Here is a 23,239-nt window from a genome sequence, read left to right as displayed (position 1 = left end):
ATGAATCGTTTTTCCATGGCTTCGTTTTACTCTAGACGGTACTCTTAATCTGAAGAGATCGTCCACCGGAAGTGTTATTGCTGCTAAGCTAGCCACAGCTTACCTAAAACATACTTTTATTTTGAAGAGTGGGCTGCGTCATCACACATCCAGGAAGTGATGGTTGTATACAGAGAACTCGTGGAACAGAGCAGAATGTAACAGATAGTTCCTGCTAGTTTTAATGAAGGTTGATTCGTTGGACATTAAATCAGTGTTCATTGTTCCATCATGGCTGCCGTCCTCCCCCGCATAGAGCAGCTGTCCAGCAGAGTGGTGAGGGTCCTGGGATGTAACCCGGGTCCCATGACCCTGCAGGGCACCAACACATACCTGGTGGGCACAGGGAGCAAGTAGGTACAACACAGCGGCGGAAAGTAACTAAGTACATTTACTCAAGTAGGGGAGATTGGGATCAAAAGTAACTATATTTACATTTTCCTTCATAATTCACAGACTACTTGAAATATGCTAGTCATCTTTTGTTTTAAGAAACATATATATTTGCCCTAATAATTACTAATACCATTTATAAGCTTTCACTAGTAAGGACAAGACTAAAATATTACTTTTAATGCAATAACCATTGTTACAATTGCCCCCGTGACGGGGGCAATTGTAACAGTGGTTGGGGGCAATTGTAACAATAAAAATAAGTCATATTAACACACTATATCTCAAATAAAAGCACATCACTAAGTAAAAGTAATATGTATTTTTTATAATTTAATATTTTTACTTACAATGTTTTATATATATAATTTCAATTTGTAGTTTTTTGTCTATTTCTTATTTAAATATATTTTTACTTTGAAATTAGTGAAATATGTTAATTTTCTAACATAAAAGTATGTAATCCCAGACAAAAAATCTGCATCTGCTTGCATTGAAACACATTATTGACCCCGATGGGGCAGTCATGATGAAATCCCATAATTGTTCTAGCTAACACCTATACTAGCATAGGCTGCTGACGTTAATTTGTGACCAATAACATAGAGTTTCTATATTTACTTTGTAGATTTGTATTATTATTACAATACATATATTAACCACTTTATATACTTCGGCTATTTGAAAATAGCAGATCTACAAGCTCTCAATGCGTCACTTTGCGATGCGTTGTGAGCTTGTAGATCTGCTATTTTCCAAAGATTTAGATACATTTTGAACACATAGGACATTCTGCAAAGTACATTTTCATGCCAATACTTTTGTACTTTTACTCGAGTAAATTTTGAATTCCGTACCTTTTTAAGAGCTTCATTGGCGTGAGAAAACATACACGGTTACAGTACATTGCCAAAGCAAGTGTCAAAATAAAAAACTAAACTAATAAATGTAGTGCAATTGAAAGGAATATACAGCAATGTGCAAACAATGCAACTTGGGAAAAACCTGCTTACAAAACCACAAATGTTCATTTGCTGTTAGAAATAGTTATGTAGGCAAGGGTATTGTAAAGTTTTTTTTAAACAAATGGCAGCAATTTCTTTTTATAAAACGTACAGTATAGTCTATATCTGTCATCTCTGTACAGATAGAGCAGTAATACACATAACTCTTCAGTTGACCTTATCTGAGCGTTTATCTTATGGATGTTAATAATTGACCATTTAACCAACCGTTAAGAAGAGTTGTAATCGATTAACAGTATCAGTTAAAGGGTGGTGTAAGTGATATGGTTTGGTTTAAACACACAAACAAATGTTAAAGCTCTATATTCTGATCTATATTCAAACTTGCTTTTGCTTCAGTACTCATTTCATAGATTTCTGAAGCCAAGTACCCCCTTCAGCCGACTACAACATTTATCATTAGAAAACCGCAAGAGAAACCCATAGGTAGAATATGATGCTATGAATGATAAACCCATCATTAGAAAAATATAACATTACAAATAAATAAGAAATGCACTGAAAGAGTTGCAATTATTGCCTCCTCAGCATTATTTTAAACTGTGGCCTTAATATTTCAGTAAATCCAGGTTTTTTATATAATTTAATAGGTAACCAGAAGGCTCGCCCCAAAACACACTCGCCCCCAGTGGTGCTTGTATTCTTGTATTTGTTTTTATTGCGGTTAAGGTTAGGAATAAGGTTAGGTTTAGGCATAGTTTTACTGTGGTTACGTTTAGGAATACCTGGTGGCAACCCTTCCCGAGGTCACCGGATTTGACTCGGGACGAGCGTGTTTTGGGGCGAGCATTCTTGCATTCATTTAATATGTACAAACTAATACTGCATAACGGCAAATGCTTTCAGATACAGTTGTGCTAGACACTTTTTTGATTTCATAATTTTCTTTAACACTGTATAAAGCATTTAACATAATGGTAAAATACTTTTTTTAAGGATGCTATAAGGTATCCTGGTAAACCCCCCCCTTCCGGAAATCTCATTTGCATTTGATTTCAGGAAGGAGTCTGGCCTGCAGACCTGTATGGGCAATAGAGCATCGCAGTTCCCGCCCCTTCCGGGTTCCACCGCAAAATACTCAATGCATTTTTCCCATTGACATTTCCAAAAATATTTATATCAATTAATTTAAGCCTAGAATCAAGCCATCCAGGGTCCTGGTGAATCATGACCATAAAACGTTTGATTCTGTGATTTTTTTTTGTTGAAAACGGCAAAACAAAGGGTATTTATTAAATATAGTATATCATATAATTAAATATAAAATAAAATAAATCACAGAAAAAAACGTTTTATGGTCATGATTCACCAGGACCCTGGATGGCTTGATTCTAGGCTTAAATTAATTGATATAAATATTTTTGGAAATGTCAATGGGAAAAATGCATTGAGTTTTTCCTTCCGGCACCAGGAAAAACCAGGAAGTGGGCGGGAACTGCGATGCTCTATGTGGCTGTGGGCTGGAGTAATACGTTGACTGACAACCCCTTCAGCCAATCAGCAGTTCGTTCCCCTTCAGCCAATCAGCAGTTAGTTTCCCCGACCACCAGACAATGTGACGCAGGGGGACTTTTGAAAGGGCCATGCCAAAAATAGGTTGCTTTATTCGGATACATGCGTGTCACTGCCTGCCCCTGCCGTTTCTCTGAATTTGTATTTTAAAATAATAATAATAATAAACTTTATTTGATAGCACCTTTCATATAATAGGCTCTGTCATGATTAATTGACCAGTTAAACAACTAAATTCTATTCGAACGATATCTTAAAAGTAAATTCCGTGAGTTTGAGAGCATTCTAAAGTTTTAAAACCGAAACCAAAAACAGCGGACAGAATTTCAATGGCGGCCGTTCCATTTTTGTCGGCTGCACTCGGCTCCATTCGGGCTCACTCGGGTTCCACCTGATTGGCCTAGTGGCCTACCTCCGCTGTCAATCACAGAGCAATGAGCGAGGACGCTGATAGGCGAGTCCAAGAAACGCCCAGATAAGCCTGCAGGCCAGACTCACTCCTGATATCAAATGGAAATGAGATATCCGGAGGGAGGGGTTTACCAGGCTAGCTATAGGGTTCATGTAGACTTGTAGCACAAGTGGGATTTAATGACAATCGCTCATTTTTATTGCAATATAACTACTGTATATAAAAAGTTATAATCAGCCCTAAGGCAGCCTTAATTGCTAATGACCTGCTCCTGCTTTTATATCCATGTCCCGTACTGCATTGGTCCTCAAAGTGGGGTCCCTACAAGCTCATGGGCTTGTAGATCTGCTATTTTTTTTTAAATCCCTGGCACAAAATATTTTTGTGACGGAGTGGGTCCGCAGCCAAATACAAGTTTACATACAAGTTTGAGAACCACTGCTGTACTGTACCCAGGCGGGTGTTGATCGACACAGGGGAGCCTGCCGTTCCGGAGTACATCAGTAACCTGAAACTGGCCCTGAGTCAGTTCAACACAGCCATCCAGGAGGTGCTGGTGACACACTGGCACCACGACCACACCGGAGGACTCACTGACATCTGCAGGGACATCACCGGTGAGTCACATAGCGATGCTGTCGGGCAGAAACCTCTTATTTCCATATTATAACTTTTTGTGTTTTTTCGTAAATTAGCCTTCAATTCGGGACACATGCATCCATTTAGATTTGAGCTATAACCATTATTTTATACTTTGGGCTATTTTTGAAAAATGGTGGTCCAAGCGTCTGTAAAGCGGGAGCCGACAAAGGTATGGCACCCTCATATCTTCAAAGCCTGATCCAACCCTACAACCCCTTCCGCTCTCTCGGATCAGCTAACACAGGGAAGCTGTCAGAACCGTCCCTAAAACATCCGGGACAACGCTCCACACGTCCCAGACTCTTCTCCCATCTGGCTCCCAAACTGTAGGACGGTCCAGGCACCCTAGGCTGCAATGCCTGCTTGACAGCGTGTCGCGGGTTCGACTCCCGTTCCCGATGACCTTTACTGAGTGTCACCCCCCCATCTATCTCCACATTTCCTGTCAGCCTACTTTCCCTATCCCTCTCTAAATAAAGGCATAACAAAATCAAAAAAATCTAAATAACTGCAGACTCACTCCCAATCTTCTGCCGTAATCTGAAGACTCACCTCTTCAGATTCCACCTTAGCCCGTAGCACTTGCCTTAGCCTTGACGACCTTGCAGGCTTATTTACAGTATGCAAAGGCTAAAATGTAACTTTGATAGCATGTTATGTAGGCAGATGCCAGGTTCATTTGTAGACCTGGCATCCTTTAGTGTGTTTTTAGTTTCAATTTACAGATTATTGATTTGTTTAATATTATACTGTTTAGACTGATTATAGGTTCTTGGTTTACCTATGATCCTAGATGACTATTTCTATGCATTTGATGTATTACCTTGTTTACAGTAAATCGCTCTGGATTAGGAGCGTCTGCTAAATGCCTACATTGTAAAGCCCTTAAGCCTGTCATAATTGCCCGATCTCAATTATTTGAAAGTATAACATAATCAAATATGTATTTTATTTGTCATATCTGCATATCTGTGCAACTTTTGTTTATGAAGCCTAAAAGCCAAAAATAAATGTATTTTGTAATCATAATGTTTCAATGTATAATGCCAGAAACACAATTAAATCGTTAATCGGAATAATTTGAAAGACAATTAATCGTCAAGCTAATTTCATAATGGTGACAGCCCTATTCATCTGTTGAAAAATAGCAAAAATAGCCTATCTACAAACTCATAACGCGCTGTGTTCGTTCTATTGTATTCACATACACCATTCTACAGATTAGTCAAAATAGTGTTAAAAACAAAAAAGTTAAATTAAGAGCCTAATTTATTTATACAAAATGTAATTTCATGCTGCAGGTTCCCAGATACAAGTGAGCAAGCTGCCTCGCTGTCCTCCTGCCGAGGAGAAGATTGGAGACAAGGAGTACACCTACTTAAAAGATGGAGACGTCATCCACACCGAGGGAGCCACGCTCAAGTCAGTTCACTTTCTTTATTTGATGTAGGGGTACAATTAATCAGTTCAATCGATTATAAAACAAATATATTGTTATGGTAATTTAACTCATTCCCTGCCTAGAACGACTAAAACGACTTTTGTCCTTTAAGCCCCCACTGCCAAGAACGACTAAAACGACTTTTAATTTTTTCTTTTTTTCTTATTTATTTATTTAATTTTTAACCTAAAGACCAAGGAGATATGATTTGTTGAAGATCTAGACTCCAATCCACTTCCTTGTTAACTTAAAACTTAAACATTTTGTATCTTGGCTCCTGAGTACTTTTTTTTCTATGAAAAATCTCTGGCAGTTTGTCAAACGCAAAAATAAAAAAGTTCTGGCAGTGAATGAGTTAATTTAAAATAACAGATTAGTAACTGATCCCTAGTTATTATAGGCAAAGATTAATTTAAAAAAAAAAGTGATTAAATAGTGCTTGTTATACCCTTAATGTATATAATAAGATGATAATAAGCATTGATCATTAATTTGAATTCACGCACTCTGGTTTCCCCAGTAAGCTCCCTTAGAAACATATGGATACAGGGTACTGTTCACACCCGGACACCAGTGTTGATTTCGTCGACTAAAACTATACGAAAAATGTTCGTCGACTACCTTTTTTCACTGACGAAAACTAAATAAAAACTAAGCTACAGTATGATGACTAAAAGTAACACTAAATATATTTCGTCAACAAATAAAAACTAGACTAAAGTGTTAGGGAGGGACTAGTGGAGAAGAGATCCAGTAGAACATCAGTAGATCCAGTGACCGGAAGCGCCATGAAGGACGGCCGCATTCGTACATGCTCCGTAACATCGCAACGTTTTTCCATCTTTTTAGTATTTTTTAGCCTTCTCTTCTTTCCCTACACCGTCGCGTGTCTAAGGAGTTATGACAGACAAGCACTTATGGACATTAGCACAGCGATTACACACAGGATTCCGGACTTTTTTGCTGAAAACCTTCCACTCGGCTGGGTGGGGGGTGGGGTCCCCTTTGTTCCAGCTGGATCAACAAACCCCCGACGAAAAAGACCGTGGCGAAGAGGCACTAGAGCGGGAGTTCTCGTAAGAACAACAAAACGTGGATATAAACCTGCACTGCCTTCAATCCTGCTAGCGAACGTTAGATCTCTGTGTGAATCAAGAACAGTGACCACTATGGACGACTTACTGGCGCGCGTTAAATACAACGCAGAGACGAGGAGGACTAGTATTGTTGTGCTAACAGAGACGTGGCTAACGGAGTTAGCATCTGATTCTTCTATCACTCCTCCTGGCTTCACCGCGTATAGGAAGGACAGAGATCCTGTACTGAGCGGTAAGCAACGTGGGGGGGGGAGTTTGTGCCTTGATCAACAACAACTGGTGCAAAGATGTTAAAATCCTAGACAGTCACTGCTCACCAGACCTTGAACTTTTAATCATAGCCTGCCGTCCTTTCTACCTACCACGCGACTTCAGCATCGTGATTGTAGCCGTTGTTTACATTCATCCTGGAGCTAATAAGGACACAGCTATGAGGGAATTACACCAGGCGATCAGTGCACAAGAAAATCGCCACCCGGACTGCGCAGTCATCTGCCTAGGCGACTTCAACCGGACAGACTTAAAAAAGGTCTTTCCCAAATTCCACCAGCATGTCGCCTGCAGTACCCGTGGTGACAATATTCTTGACCACTGCTACACGCCCTTCAAGGATGGATACAAAGCTCTCCGCCGCCCACCGCTAGGAAGCTCTGACCACGACGCCATCCAGCTGCTACCTGCCTACAAACAGAGGCTAAAAAGGGAGCCGGTCGTTGAGAAGGAAATCCGAATCTGGTCTGAGGACACAGACGCTATGCTACAATCCTGCTTCTACCAGACTGACTGGGGGATGTTTAAGAACGCCGCTGGGAATAACATCAACGAACTCTCAGACTCAGTCACTGGCTTTATCAGCAAGTGCATAGATGACATAGTCCCAAAAAAGACAGTTCGGATCTATCCCAATCAGAAACCATGGATGGACAGCGGAGTACGTGCACATCTGCATGAACGGGACGCTGGTTTCAAATCTGGCGACGTGGAAACGCGCAACACGACGCGCGCGGCCCTAAACAGCGCCATCAGGAAGGCGAAAAAGGCCTACACAAAAAAGATGCAAGACAAACTCAGCAGTGGCGACATCAGGAGCACATGGCAGGCAGTACACACCTTGACAGACTGCAAAACAAGAACCAGAAGCGAGGTGAACCCGCCTGCCTCCCTCCCCAACGAACTGAACACTTTCTACGGCCGGTTTGAGATCAGCTCCAACCGCGGCAGCCAAGCGGGGCCATCAGCAGCACCAGCAGAGGAGAACCCTCCTCTAACCATCTCGGAGAGAGAAGTGCGTACAGCCTTCACACGGGTCAACATCCACAAGGCAGCCGGACCTGATGGGATTCCAGGCCGGGTCCTTAAGACATGTGCAGACCAGCTGGCGGGTGTCTTCGCTGACATCTTTAACCTCTCCCTCTCCCTGGCTGTGGTCCCTGCAGGGTTCAAAATGTCAACCATTGTGCCCATTCCCAAAAAGGCCAAAGTGACATGCCTGAACGACTGGAGACCTGTTGCTCTCACCCCGATCGTCAGCAAGTGTTTCGAGAAACTGGTGAGGGAATACATCAGCTCCACGCTACCTGCCTCGCTGGATCCGTGGCAGTATGCATACCGCAAAAACAGATCCACCGACGACGCTATTGCCATGGCTCTCCACACCGTCCTCTCGCACATGGACAACAAGCTGCTGAAGGACAAATATGTACGTATGCTGTTCGTGGACTACAGCTCAGCATTCAACACCATTGTCCCAGCAATACTTGACAAAAAGCTCAGACACCTAGGGCTACACCCAAGCATGTGCGACTGGATACAGGACTTCTTGTCCAACCGACATCAGGTGGTGAGAATGGGCAGCATCACATCCGACCCCCTGACCCTCAACACCGGAGCACCCCAGGGATGCGTGCTGAGCCCTCTCCTCTACTCCCTGTACACGTATGACTGCATAGCCACACATGTCTCCAACACCATCATAAAGTACGCGGACGACACGACAGTGATAGGCCGAATCGTCAACAACGACGAGTCTGACTACAGAGAGGAGATCAAATCACTGGCACACTGGTGCCGTGAGAACAACCTCTCTCTCAACGTCGACAAGACCAAAGAACTGATCGTGGACTTCAGGAGGCCGCGGAGAGACCATGCGCCCATCCTCATCGACGGTGCTGCAGTGGAAAGGGTCAGCGAGTTCAAGTTCCTCGGAGTACACATCGAGGAGGACCTCAAATGGGAGACGCACTCCACACACGTGAGGAAAAAGGCTCAGCAGCGACTGTACTGGCTCCGCCGCCTGAAGAAGCTCGGAGTAGGACGTCGCATCCTCAGGCTGTACTACAACAGTTCTGTTGAAGGCATCCTAACAGGCTGTGTCACGGCCTGGTACGGGAACTGCACTGCCCGAGAAAAGGTCAGCCTACAACGAGTAGTGCGATCGGCAGAGCGGATAATGGGAATCGAGCTCCCAGCGCTCCAGGAACTGTACAAAAAGCGGTGCGTGGTCAAAGCCAAGCGCATCATCAAGGACAAGCACCACCCAAGTCACAGACTGTTCAACCCCCTACAACGACCGCGACCGGGCAAGGGGCTCTACCGCAGTATCAAGAGTTCCACCACCAGATTTTGGTGTAGTTTCAATCCAGCCGCTGTCAGAATGCTGAATGGGGCATAAGCCTGGATGAGTTCAGCAGCCTGACAGCAGGCGGCGCAGACTTTTCTGGCTCTTCCTGAACACACCTGTGGATTATACCAGGGACAATTACTTGGACTTTAGCCCCCCCTCGGACACACCTGTGGACTACACCAGGTACAAATGACTTTTTGTTGCACTCCCTCATGGAGCTACATGCGGATTATACTAGGGTCAGTCCACTCTAGGTGGACACGCACTGACCTTTTGCACCTTAATCCCTTGTATAACGCACTGACTTTTTTTGGGTCTTTTTATTGTGCTCCTTTTCCTCTAAGCACCTTAACGTCCTTTGTCTATCATGCACAGTATAAGTATAACATGCACAGTATACAATACATTGCTGCTATGCTCAGGCACCTTAGTTTAGTTTTTTAGTTTTTTTATTATCTCAGGTAATTTGTAAATATGTAGATAACTTGTCTGGCCTTCTGTTGCTCTCTTGTTTTTGATCTCCTTCCCACCTGCCCCCCACCCTCTTCTTCTCCCCCCCCCCCCTCTTCTTTCTATGGAAACTAACGTTGCGATGGGAACGATGTACAAAAAAGAATTTCACCCACTTTTTTACCTTGTAAACCTGTGATGTGACAATAAAACTGATTCTGATTCTGAACTAAAAGACAAGTCATTTTATGTTTGGTTGAGCTCCGGTGTTGCGCTCTGAAAATTGTAGATCTACAAGCTCACAACGTGGCGCGACATGTTGTGAGCTTGTAGATCGGCTATTATCAGCATGTAACCAAGTGTAAAATCAGCCAGTAAGACGCCATCAAGCAAGATATGATATTTAGTCGACTAAAACTAGACAAAAACTAAAACATTTCAGGTGACTAAAATGTGACTAAAACTACATGGAATTGAATTTAAAAAATAAATAACAAGTTGCTGTCAAAATCAACACCGGACACACAGAAAGGTTTTTTTTTTAAATTGCGTTTCCTATACAGGGTATTGTTCACGCCGGGACACACAGACGACCACATGTCAGTGGTTCTGGAGGAGGAGCGGGCCGTGTTCTCCGGGGACTGCATCCTGGGAGAGGGAACGGCCGTGTTCGAGGACCTGTACCACTACATGAGCTCACTGCACCTCCTGCTGGGCACCGAGGCTGATCTCATCTACCCCGGTTAGTTCTGCTGTTCTGCCGTAGTCTCTCAATCACAGAGTTCCCAAGTTCTGAGGTCACTCCCGCTACACCCATTACACTACTTAACATATATAAGTGTTTTTTTACTATTACTACTAATAGTAGTAGTAACTATTGAAAATACCATAGGGCATTGATTGTGTGAGAAAGTGGGGTCTGGGGACCCCTAGGGGTCCTTGAGGGAGTTCCAGGGGGTCCCCACCTAAGTGATGGACCCTTAAAGGGATAGTTCACCCCCAAAATGACTTTCTTTCTATCGATTAGTCATCCCATGGAGACTTGAATTAATGGATATTTTTTAGTTTTTGTCGCTTTCCCAAGCCAATAATTTGATGACCGGCAGCGGTTCAGGTAGGAGACACAAAGGAGACTCTTTGTGTCCTACCGGTTTGCTGGTCATCAAATTATTGGCTTAGGAATGCGATGTATTTATTTTTTTAATCCATGAATTCAAGTCTCCATGGGATGACTAATAGATAGGAAAAAAACGTTTTTTGGGGTGAACTATCCCTTTAAGTGTCTGTAATTCTGAGAGCGTACAAATGGAACCAAATGTACCCGTTAGGGTCCATTTAGTTCCATTTGTCAATCCAGAGTATTTCTACATTGCAATATTGTTAATTTTACTTAAGTAAAGACTGTTAGTACTTTTACCACCACTGATTAGCACATACCCGGAATGTGTCTTCCGTTTGAGCCCGCTCACTGTGTCCACAGGTCATGGCCCCGTGGTCCAGAACGCCGGCAGTAAGATCAGAGAGTACATCCAGCACCGCAGCCTCAGAGAGCAGCAGATCCTGTCAGTCATCCAGGCCGGGGGCGGAGGGCGGGCCTTCTCCTCCATGGAGCTGGTCAAAGTCGTCTACAAGGTGAGGACCACAACGTCGTTTCGGGAACTTCTCTCTCTCCTCTCTGTGGGCTCATGCAGCATATCCTCGAATGCATTATCGGCAGAAACCTCTCATCTCCATATTCTAACTCCATATTCTAACACACACACATATATAATATATATGTATATATTATATTCTACCACACAGATTGGACAAAATAACTTTGTATTCACACAAAAGTTACATAGTACAGCTATTAACAAAATAAAAGGACAGTTGAATACAAGAAAAATAATTACTGAAAAGAAAAGAAAAGAAAACAAGATACAGGGGGGAAAAAAGAGTGCAGTCTAAATAAAATAAACCTTAATAAAAGGCAGCAGCAGGTTTTTAGCTTTGATTTAAAAGTGAGCGTTGCAGCAGACCAGCAGTTTTCTGGTAGTTTGTTCGAGATATGTGGAGCATAAAGACTGAACGCTGCGTCTCCACGTTTGGTTCTGACTCAGACAGCCAGATGACCTGAGAGGTCTGGATGATGATAATAATAATAATACTACCTGAGATGACCTGAGAGGTCTGGATGATAATAATAATAATAATAATAATAATAATAACTAGAAAATGTGCTCCTCGGAGCACAAGTCTCCGCCAGCAGACCCGTGCTATTTTAATAGCACGGGTCGTCTTGGTAGAACGGGTCGTCTTGGTAGAATGCGCGTGGTTTTTGGTGTTCTGCAGGGGCGACTGAATATGTAGTGTCTGCATCTAAAAAAAAATCTTCTTGAAGCAATGTGTCATATGGGAGTCGTCGTAATTGACTGGTTTGTTCAAATGCTTGTCTGTCTTCTTCATCTTCATTGTCTTGAACAGTTTCAGCAGTTGATTGGTGTGTTTGATCTATGTCAGTTTTCTCTAGTGCTACATAATGTATTTGATCAAGGTGGCCAATTGTTACAGTATTAAGACTTCGGCCTTGTTGTGGGATCAATTCAACTCTATAGTCCTCTTTTGTGTTACTGTTGTAGATGAGTATGCTTTCTTAGCTTTGGCCTTCTGCGCCTTTGCTTGACCAATGTTAGGTGTTCTCAGAGGGACACACACACGCACGGACGGGTGATTTGTACTTGAAGGTACTGTTCCAATCAAGACTGATTAATCCTGTCTTACCTCACTTCAAAAAACATAAATGGCTTTTTGAAGTGACACACCTATTTATAGGATTTTATTTCGTCATGCGTCCCTCTAGCCAATCAAAGGCATTGGTGTCAACATATTGACACGTGTCACGTGGAGCTTGACCAATGTTAGCTTGGCTAGGAGGGAGGTGAACACACGGCGGGACGAAGCGAAAACATACTCTCCACCTCCGGCGGAGACAATAATAACTAGAAAATGTGCTCCTCGGAGCACAAGTCTCCGCCAGCAGACTATAGCAATTATATTATCATACAGTAGCAATAACTAATGAGATACAGTAGAGTAAAAGATATATACTGTAGTTAAATAAAAAGGTCTTGTTGTGGGATCAATTCAACTCTAGTCCTCTTCTGTGTTACTGTTGTAGATGAGTATGCTTTCTTAGCTTTGGCCTTCTGCGCCTTTGCTTGACCAATGTCAGGTGTTCTCAAAGGGACACACACACGCACGGACGGGTGATTTGGACTAGAAGATACTGTTCCAATCAAGACTGATTGATCCTGTCTTACCTCGCTTCAAAAACGTAAACGGCTTTTTGAAGTGACACACCTTTTTATTATAGGATTGTATTTCGTCATGCGTCCCTCTAGCCAATCAGAGACATTGATGTCAACATATTGACACGTATTAAGAGTTCGGCTTTGTTGTGGGATCATTTCAACTCTAGTCCTCTTCTACGTTACAATTGTAGATGAGTATGCTTTCTTAGCTTTGGCCTTCTGCGCCTTTGCTTGACCAATGTTAGGTGTTCTCAGAGGGAAACACACACGCACAGACGGGTGACTTGGACTTACTGAAGGTACTGTTCCAATCAAGTCTGATTGATCCTGTTTTACCTTTTAAGTGACACACCTATTTATAGAATTTTATTTCGTCACGCGCCCCTCTAGCCAATCAGAGGCATTGGTGTCAACAATTTGACACGTGTCACGTGGAGCTTGCCCAATGTTAGCTTGGCTAACAATGTTTGCTCACACAAAGCGAAAACATATTCTCCACCTTCGGCGGAGACAATAATAACTAGAAAATGTGCTCCTCGGAGCACAAGTCTCCGCCAGTACTGTTCCTGATTAATCCTGTCTTACCTATTCAAATACTTGTCTGTCTTCTTCATCTTCATTGTCTTGAACAGTTTCAGCAGTTGATTGGTGTGTTTGATCAGCTTTGGCCTTCTGCGCCTTTGTTTGACCAATGTTAGGTGTTCTCAGAGGGACACAACGTTTTTTGAAGTGACACACCTATTTATAGAATTGTATTTCGTCATGCATTCCTCTAGCCAATCAAAGGCATTGGTGTCAACATATTAATACGTATTAAGATTTCGGTCTTGTTGTGGGATCAATTCAACTCTAGTCCTCTTCTGTGTTACTGTTGTAGATGAGTATGCTTTCTTAGCTTTGGCCTTCTGCGCCTTTGCTTGACCAATGTCAGGTGTTCTCAAAGGGACACACACACGCACGGACGGGTGATTTGGACTAGAAGATACTGTTCCAATCAAGATTGATTGATCCTGTCTTACCTCGCTTCAAAAACGTAAACGGCTTTTTGAAGTGACACACCTTTTTATTATAGGATTGTATTTCGTCATGCGTCCCTCTAGCCAATCAGAGACATTGATGTCAACATATTGACACGTATTAAGAGTTCGGCTTTGTTGTGGGATCATTTCAACTCTAGTCCTCTTCTACGTTACAAATGTAGATGAGTATGCTTTCTTAGCTTTGGCCTTCTGCGCCTTTGCTTGACCAATGTTAGGTGTTCTCAGAGGGAAACACACACGCACAGACGGGTGACTTGGACTTACTGAAGGTACTGTTCCAATCAAGTCTGATTGATCCTGTTTTACCTCACTTCAAAAAGTAGAGGCTTTTTGAAGTGACACACCTATTTATAGAATTTTATTTCGTCACGCGTCCCTCTAGCCAATCAGAGGCATTGGTGTCAACAAATTGACACGTGTCACGTGGAGCTTGCCCAATGTTAGCTTGGCTAACAATGTTTGCTCACACAAAGCGAAAACATATTCTCCACCTTCGGCGGAGACAATAATAATACCTGAGAGGTCTGGATGGACGGTTCCTGATGTAGCACAAAATCAGGCGTGTTTTGGCCTGAAACCATGCAATGCTTTATAAACCTTCAGTTTCTCTTTGTACCAAGCTGTGTCCAGTGAGGATGTAGTCAGCTAGAATAATTCCCCCTGATTCTACACTGTCCCCCTCTCAGCTTTCCTACTGTCTACTGTCTGCTCAAACCTTTTCATGTCAAGGACCCCCAAAATTATATGTATTTGGCTGCGGACCCCCCCCCCCCATCTCAAAATGTTTTTGAGACAGGGATTTTTCAAAAATAGCAGATCTACAAGCTCATATCGCGGTATGAGCTTGTATATCTGCTATTTTTGAATAGCCAAAGTATATAATATGGTTAAAATAAAAGTGGTTACAATGATTGTGACGCTATATTAAGTTTTAGCTGGGGACCCCCTGGTACGTCCCCAAGGGCCCCTATATGTCTCCCTCTTCCATCCAAATCAATTTCTCTACCATTCTCATCAGTAGATGTTTAATGATCACATAACAGAGCATTAGTAAGAATATGAGTAGAAGTTAACCAGTAACTAACTTACTGTGTGACGTAGAGGTAGTCCCATACATCGGATTGACCGAACTCTGAAACGACTAAACCGTCCTGATGTTGACAGCCGTATACCGTTGATCCCCGTCTTGTAGGACACCCCTGAACATCTCCACCGAGCAGCGGAGGTCAACCTGGTCCATCACTTAAAGAAACTGCAGAAGGATGGCAAGATAAGCCTGGGTAAGTAACTCCTCTTTGATGGCACCTCTACAGCTTGTTGAAGTTCTTGTGGGCTGATTTCTCGTATTTATGTGTGTCATCCAACGGTAAAGTTTGATGGATGTCTGTCTGTCTTCACAGTGGAAGATGCCACCCAGCTCAACACGTGGAAGAGTAACTTGTGACACTCGGATGACTAAACAAAACTACGTCCGACCGATGGCAGATTTTGGGGGTCAGACACGGATCACTATTTTGGAGAGTCTTTGATGTTTTGACCGATATTATTATTAAATTTTTCTTTGGGCTTTTATGCCTTTATTGATAGGATAGTAGACTGACATGAAATGGGGAGAGAGATGGGGAGTGACACGCAGCAAAGGTTGTCGGGATCGGGACTTGAACCCGCGACACACTGTCAGGCTGGCATTGCAGCCAAGGGTGCCCGGACCGCCACACCGCGGCCCGGGACGATATTATTTATTTTTGTTTAGTTTTTCAACATTTTGAAACGTTTTGAAAATATTTGAAATATTTCACCCATGATGACATGCCCAAAGAAGTGTTAAGAAATTGGGATACATCCGCTGCTTAATAAGAAAAGTCAAATAATGGCAGATATATCGGCCATACCGATATATTAGTCTGGCTGTAAACAAAACACACTCAACTGGACCGGACTCAAGCAAAGTGAAGATTATATATTTTAGAATGTAAAGTGATTTCTTTGTTAAGAAGGTAAAGCTATATATTCTGATAGTACTCATTGCTATGAGTGTTTGTTCAGTAACATGGGTCTCCCTGTCTCTCCAGCTGTTTAGTAATTGTATCCAATCAGAAGAGGGAACCCCACAAAAATCCTTTTGTGAGCTTCCTTTTTATATTGTTCCAGTTTTGCACCTTTTTGTTTTGTTTCATTACTTTCAATTACACGTGTTAATCCTGTCTCCCATGTTAGTTCTCTCTCCTGATTGGATACAATTGCTGACCAGGAAATGTATGTTCTGTTTACATAGAGCTGGGGAGGCAGGAATCAACTAACTTTCAATCATTTAGCTGGGGACCCCCTAGAACCCCCCCCCAAGGACCCCTGGGGGTCCCCGGACTACACACGGAGAAGCACTGCTACAATGCATCGTGCCTCCATTCACCTTTTCAGTCCGTTTGATGAAGAAAAAAAAAACATGATGAGCTCTTAATTCTAATTTTATTCTGTGTTTATTCTCAAGGTGGAATGTCAGCTGCAAATGTATTGAAGTTTGTGAAAATTCATATATCTATGATTCATTAAATGAATAGTTGTTAAATGCCATCTGTTGTTTTGTTTTGCTTCAGCCACCCGTTGTAAATACTCAATTCAGTCAGTAGATGGCGGCATCTTCTCAGTAATCATGAGGCTAAAGTTGCCTTGGCATAATCATTTCTTTCTCTTGAATGATTTCATAATTCAACCTTCAAATAATTTCAGTCGCATTTAATCTTGATAAAGGAGTCATGGGAGATGTGTGTGTGTGTGTGTGTGTGTGTGTGTGTGTGTGTGCGCATGTGTGTGTGTGTGTAATAGTATTTATAGGCATGTGTATGCATATAAAAAAGATACATTACTGTGCCCCTCACGTGGAACTGCCTACAATCTTAAAACTGGAGAACTTCATTTCACTTTCGCTTGCTTTAAAAAGAGATCTGGCGTGTGGAGAGATCTGGCTGTACTTTCACTCATTGAAATTCTGAAATGTCTATTAAAGGTAGGGTAAGTGATTTGCAATTATTCAAATAATTGCAAAATGGGTCTATGTTCTGATAGAGCTCGTTACTATAGAGTGTCCTGTCCATATAAAGAGTCTCCATGTCTCTCCAGCTCTTTATAAAACAGAAAATGTATTTTGTAGTTTTTTTTTTTTTTTTTTAGTTTCATTTCCAATTTTATCCAACCAGGACAGAGAACTCAATCAGGATATAGATTAAACAAGTGAAATTGGAAGTGATGACACTAAGAAATGAGCAGACAAAATTTTAACTGGAACACTATACAAATTAAGCTTAAAAATGGGTACTTTCTCCTGATTGGCTGAGATTTTGACACCTACCGAAAAATGTATTTTCTGTTTATTAAAGAGCTGGAGAGACAGGGAGACATCTGTTACTGAACAAACACTCTATAGCAATGATTACTATCAGAATATAGTATTTGAACCTTTTAACAAAATACTTTTTGTTTTAACCAAAAAATATCACTTACCCTACCTTTAATGTGTAACTTATAATCAGGGCGTTATTGGAAAAGAGAGCTAGCTCTCAATATGTTATATATATATATTGCATAATCTGATACATTTGTGTGAAAATGCAGTGAACTTTTTGACCTGTAGTTTAAATGACTGCATTGTGTCTCATGGGTTTTCACAGATTGACTAACAGCTGTGATGTAACTTACTGTAACAAGTGATACAAGCACTGACAGCTCCTCCATTCCTCTGATGTTTGAGTGGGGATCATTCATACATACATACATACAAACATTATTGTTTGTTTATATCAAGTACTGCAGTCTACTTCTGCTGAACTGTAGGCAAGATGCTGTTAGTAGCCAGTATGAAGCCACATTTGTATTATCAATTCTGTGGGCTCCTGTGTAAGTCAACTATTATTATTGACATTTTCCAATGACTTAGTTTGGAGAGAGAGAGAGAGAGAGGAATCAGTCAGTTCATTACAACAGTGCTTCTCGATTTTTTTTAAGTCATGTACTTGGCCGCGGACCCCCATCTGAAATGGGTTTGTGCCAGGGACCCCCAGAAGAGAAGATTTATGTTAAATGTTACATTATTTTTTATATTTTTCAAAAATGTTCAACAAATAGCAGATGCACAAGCTTGCAGCGCGGCACGAAGTCACATGCTGTGAGCTTGTATATCTGCTATTTTTGAATAGCCAACGTCTAAATGGATAAAGTGGTTAAAATGATTGTGATGCTATATTATCTACTTTTGCTGGGGACCCCCTGTAACCCCCCCCCCCCCCCCCCCCCAGGACCCCTGGGGGTCCCCAGACCCCACTTAGAGAACCACTGCATTACAGTACCTAGATGTGTGGTTGCTTCACATAGGCCTACTGTAAGCACATTGCTTGAGTTACAGTAGCTATACTGGAATATGCTACACTTGTCTGTTTGTGTAGTATAGTAGTATAGTGGTGGTACTTTCCCTTTGTATTTTGTTTTAGTTTTCGCTCAGATCCTCTCCCACTACCGAAAGTAAGTGTCACTCAAACTGTATGTTTAAAACATTTACAGAATTTAGACAAAAATTTACATTTGGAGAAACTTTGTGGTGGAAATGTTGTAGCCAGCTCAATGGCCAAATAAAATGTGAAAATTAGTTTCAAGGCTTCCAAAATGTATGTTCATAGCTATAGTATTACCGTAGTATAGGTGACTTGCTGTATACTGTACTGTCTATGCCAGTGGTCCTAAAACATGTTTCATGTTTCATTCAGTAGATTTTGTTCCAAACTATGAATCATTTAACTGGGGACCCCAGTGGGTCCCCAGACCCACTATGAGATAATGATGAGTCCCAAAACATTAATGAGAAAGGCGTCAAAAAGATGACCAAGGACACGCACATCCCATGCTGGGTGCTGGATCCAAAACATCAACAGTAGAAAAACAAATGCTGCACACCAGAGTTATGCTCCCATTGTGGAAATGTATTTGGTGGGAGTAGAGTGCTCTAATAATGATCAGAGGATAAAGCGGATGTGAGGTCTCCTCCCTGCTTCCGTTTCGTATTTACAGTCGTGCAGATTTGTCCTAATATAAATCAAAATAATCAAAGCATGTATGGCTTGCTACTTTTTAGTGGAATGGAAATTCTAAAATAAAATGTAAAGATGAAAACGGAAGTGACGAACAGATGACAGCTTCCGTTCTCGTAGGTGTAATTCCAGACTATATAGCATTCGGAGATTGTGGAATAGTTGTCTGGCTACGCGAGACTAGTGGGAGCATATCTCTGGTGTGCGGATTTTATTCCCAAAACATTAACATTTCAGCATGTCTCCTGTAGCCTGGTTCCAGACGAATCTGCCATTGCAAAAAAAGAATTGCCCTTGGCAGATTAGGTCTGACCCCTCTCAATAGAGATTTTATTTCTCTCCCTCCGAAGTTGTGAGGGACCAATCCGAGCCCAGTATGCAAATATGGGGTGGGGTTATCACCAGAGGCATTTTTTTATTTGCCCCTCGGAAATGCAGGTTCCACACAGAGATTCCAGACTAATATCTACACAGTGATATTAGGCTATGTCTCCTGCTCAGTTCACAGACACCATGACAGAGACAGACGCGCAGACATTTGGAAGTATAGATGTGTTTTTGGTGAACTGCTGATGCGACCAACTTCCCACCAGGCAGCGCACTCCCCTGGGTCCTCTGCAATACACCCACCGAGTTTGAAGTTGATCGGTCGAACGGTTCCCGAGAACGCAGAGGACAAATACGCTTGCATGTTCACTCAGAGATTTAATGCATTTTAGAGATATGACGTATTGACATCATCACGCAATGACAACAACAATGTCCTCACAACCAAATGAAATAAATGAGAATGAAGTGAATCTTCAAAAAAATAGAACTCCATTTGGGCCTGCCTATAGCATTTCTTTGAAAGTTAACATTTCTTTGAAAGTTAGCATTTTGATTTCATTGAGTTAGCAACAGTGTTTGTCATTTGTAAAATGGCAGAACAAGCAGTTCAACTGGATCAGGATCAGTTCTGCTGTCCCATCTGTCTGGATCTACTGAAGGATCCAGTGACTGTTCCCTGTGGACACAACTACTGCAGTAGGTGTATTGAGGCATACTGGAATCAGGTTGCTCAAAGAGGGAGATTCAGCTGTCCACAGTGCAGACAGACATTCAACCCAAGACCTGTTCTGAAGAAAAACAACATGTTGGCTGATATGATGGATTTACTGAAGAAGGTAGTACTCCAAGCTGTTCTTCCTGATCACCGTTATGCTGGAACTGGAGATGTGGCCTGTGATTCATGCACTGGGAGAAAACTGAAAGCTGTCAGTACTTGTCTTCAGTGTCTGGTCTCATACTGTGACACTCACCTCCAGCCTCACTATCAATCTCCTGCCTTTAAGAAACATAAGCTGGTCAAAGTCCCCAGCCAGCTTCAGGAGAACATCCAGAAGAGAATCCAAGAGAGAGAGGAAGAAGTGAAGGTGCTTCACCAACAGGTGGAGTCCATCAAGCACTGTGCTGATAGAGCAGTGGAGAAAAGTGACACCATCTTTACTGAGCTCATCTCTTTCATCTCTTCCATTGAGAGAAGACGATCTGAGGTGAGGGAGCAGATCAGAGACCAGCAGAAACGTGAAGTGAGTCGTGTTGAAGAACTGAGGAAGGTTGTGGAGCAGGAGGTTACTGAACTGAGGAGGAGACATGCCGAGCTGGAGCATCTCTCACACACAGAGGATCACATCGATTTTCTACACAGTTCCACCTCCCTCTCAAAGATCAGTGAATTTAAACACCCAGTCAGCATCAATGTCCCTCCTCTGAGATACTTTGAACATGTGACTGTGGCTGTGTCAAAGATAAGGGACAAACTGGAGGACATTCTTAAAGAGACAAAGTCAGTGCACAGAGTGGATGTTTTACTCTCGGCACTACCAGAACCCAAGACCAGAGCTAAATTCTTACAAAATTCCTGTCCAATCACACTGGATCCAAACACAGCTCATAAAAGCTTGTCTCTGTCTAAAGGGAACAGAAAAGTAATACAGATGTACCAACAGCAATCACATCCTTATAGCCCAGAGAGATTCAATGTTTGGTGGCAGGTTCTGAGTAGAGAGGGTCTGCCTGGACGCTGTTACTGGGAGGTAAAGTGGAGTGGAAGTGTTGATATAGCGGTCTCATACAAAGACATCAGGACTCCAGAGGATGAATGTAGATTTGGATACAATGATAAATCGTGGTCTTTACAGTGTTGTAATGACTATGACTATTACCTTTTCAGAGTCAGAAACGTTGATATTAAAATCCCAGGTCACATGTCATCCAGAGTAGGAGTGTACCTGGATCACAGTGCAGGTACTCTGTCCTTCTACAGTATCTCTGACACCATGACTCTCCTCCATAGAGTCCAGACCACATTCACCCAGCCCCTCTATGCTGGATTTGGGTTTCATTTCTGTCGTAAAGGCACCGCAGAGTTGTGTGACCTCAAGTAGATCAGGCTCTGGGTTGTTTGTCTCTCATGACTCCGCAATCATCTCTTAATAGTGTTGTCTTTTCTAAAGGTCAACAATCTCAGCTTCCAAAAGTAAGCCTATCTGTTGATTAAATAAATGATTAATTGGAACCAAAGTAATAAATAAATAAATAATAATAATCATCATTATTATTATTATTATTTAAGCTGCAAGCAGCGATCGCCCCTCTGTCCACTTTGGGGGGTGCATCAGCCACTGTTAGGTTATGTGGTTATGGGTTCAGTTGTGTATTTGCTTTGCCCTTCTAATCTTGTGTTTCTCATTGGTTCCTAGGACTTGGGGAGCAGTGTCTGATGGCCATCAGGCTAATTGAGGAGCACCTGAGCCTGAGTGCTCACGCACCCTTTAAAAAGCTTGCTACCCAGTCCTTTGGCAGATCTTTGATTTTTGCACCCCACCCATGCACCCCTTCCAACATTGTGTTAATAGTTAATACATACAACACTCACCTACACTACACAATCCACTCATACATACATGCATTACACAACTGACTTCACTGATTTCCACACTTCATCTGTTCACTCCTAGTTTGTTCATTTGGTTTTGATAATTAAATAAATACTAATTTACTTTTTAAACTGCGTCTCCCCTGTCTTTTTTTTTGTTATGTTCCCTAGCTCCCCTAGGCCAGGAGCATAACAGGGAGCCAGGGCTTGTTCCGTTTAAATTTGGATTAATTTAGCAGAAAGTTGGGGTAAGTCAAGTCCCATTCCATTCTGCATTTGTTTGTGCCAGCTGTGGTCGGCAATTGGCTCAATTGGCCGTTAATAAATGGCTTGTTTGCGCCATTGGTTTTGTGAATCAAGTGACCTCAGTGGGAATTTCCCTGGATTCCCTTGCAGTCCTGTTTGTTCAACGGGTGGCGGTCCGGTGAGTAGCGAAATAAAGCGGTCTTGCTCGCTTTTTGTATGGGAGATACAGTTAATTTGTTTGGTTTAAAGTTAGTATTTGATTAAGTTTGTGCGGGTGGGGAGGTTTTTCTGGTCATTTTGTGCCTGTAGATATAGGGTTGCCTGGCTGGTTTTAGTTTTTTTTAAAACATAATATGAGTGTCTCTTTTAGGTTTAGTTTACTTGTTTATATGGGGTAAAATAGGTAGCGGGTTTAGGCCGGGGGGTGGAGTAGGTGCAGTGAGCGGCTGTAGCGGGTGCATGTCGGTGCGTACACATTCGTCTCGGCGGCACAGCTAAGGGGTGCATGCGGCTCGCCAGCTACTGGTTGCCTTTCCTACCCCTTGGTATCAGCTAGGCTTTTGCGGTGGCCTTCAGTGCGTTAATACCTTCCGCAGACACTGCACGAAGACGGGTGGAGTTTAGTTTGAGGGGTTAAATAGAGGGGCACTTGTACACTGTTTTTGTTTTTGTAAGTTTGGTTGGCCACCTGGGGAGAAAATAAGCACACATGAGCCAGGATGGTCACTGTAGAGGTGGCCTCGATCTCCAGGCTTTTATTTTCTTTCGCATTTTTCTCAAAAATAAGAGCCTGGACCAGCCTGTTGACGTTCCTGGAATAGGAAGTGTTTCATTTCCCCAACCAACCAGGGTGCAGTGGGCGTCGCTCCAAATGTTGTGACGTCAGGGCTCTCAATACTGCACATTGGGGAGGAGGAGGGCCACGGGGCGGGGTGGGGGCTGACGGACAGATTGATGAACCAATGGAATCCGGCGGAATCTTTCTCCGGAGATTTTGAACCCGCCCCTCTAGACCAGATATCAGACACGCT

The 23,239-nt window shown here is 42.5% G+C and overlaps 2 protein-coding genes across 3 annotated transcripts; both read left to right on the top strand.

Annotated features, from left to right (window-relative positions):
• The first annotated feature begins 167 nt into the window (after positions 1 to 167).
• On the top strand, positions 168 to 22,032 carry LOC308093123 (endoribonuclease LACTB2-like). Of its 2 annotated transcripts, XM_080439345.1 has the most exons (7): positions 168 to 392; positions 3,838 to 3,998; positions 5,325 to 5,445; positions 10,198 to 10,376; positions 11,115 to 11,266; positions 15,160 to 15,247; positions 15,368 to 16,538. In XM_080439345.1, the coding sequence occupies exons 1-7, from the start codon at positions 271 to 273 to the stop codon at positions 15,409 to 15,411; spliced, it is 867 nt and encodes a 288-aa protein (XP_080295471.1). In that variant the 5' UTR covers positions 168 to 270; the 3' UTR covers positions 15,412 to 16,538. The 2 variants fall into 2 exon arrangements, with proteins under 2 accessions (XP_080295471.1, XP_080295472.1); XM_080439346.1 differs by lacking the exons at positions 15,160 to 15,247; positions 15,368 to 16,538 and adding an exon at positions 21,787 to 22,032.
• Positions 19,963 to 21,516, top strand: LOC308092801 (E3 ubiquitin/ISG15 ligase TRIM25-like; the record flags this gene model as incomplete). Its single annotated transcript, XM_080438898.1, has 1 exon — positions 19,963 to 21,516. The coding sequence occupies one exon, from the start codon at positions 19,963 to 19,965 to the stop codon at positions 21,469 to 21,471; it is 1,509 nt and encodes a 502-aa protein (XP_080295024.1). The 3' UTR covers positions 21,472 to 21,516.
• Positions 22,033 to 23,239: the final 1,207 nt, after the last annotated feature.

The sequence above is a fragment of the Gymnoscopelus braueri genome (genome assembly GCF_963280865.1).
Source record: "Gymnoscopelus braueri genome assembly, chromosome: 10".
Taxonomy (NCBI): Eukaryota; Metazoa; Chordata; class Actinopteri; order Myctophiformes; family Myctophidae; genus Gymnoscopelus; species Gymnoscopelus braueri.
The sequence above is the reverse complement of the archived record's forward strand: the minus strand, read 5'-3'. Positions and strand labels throughout refer to the sequence as shown.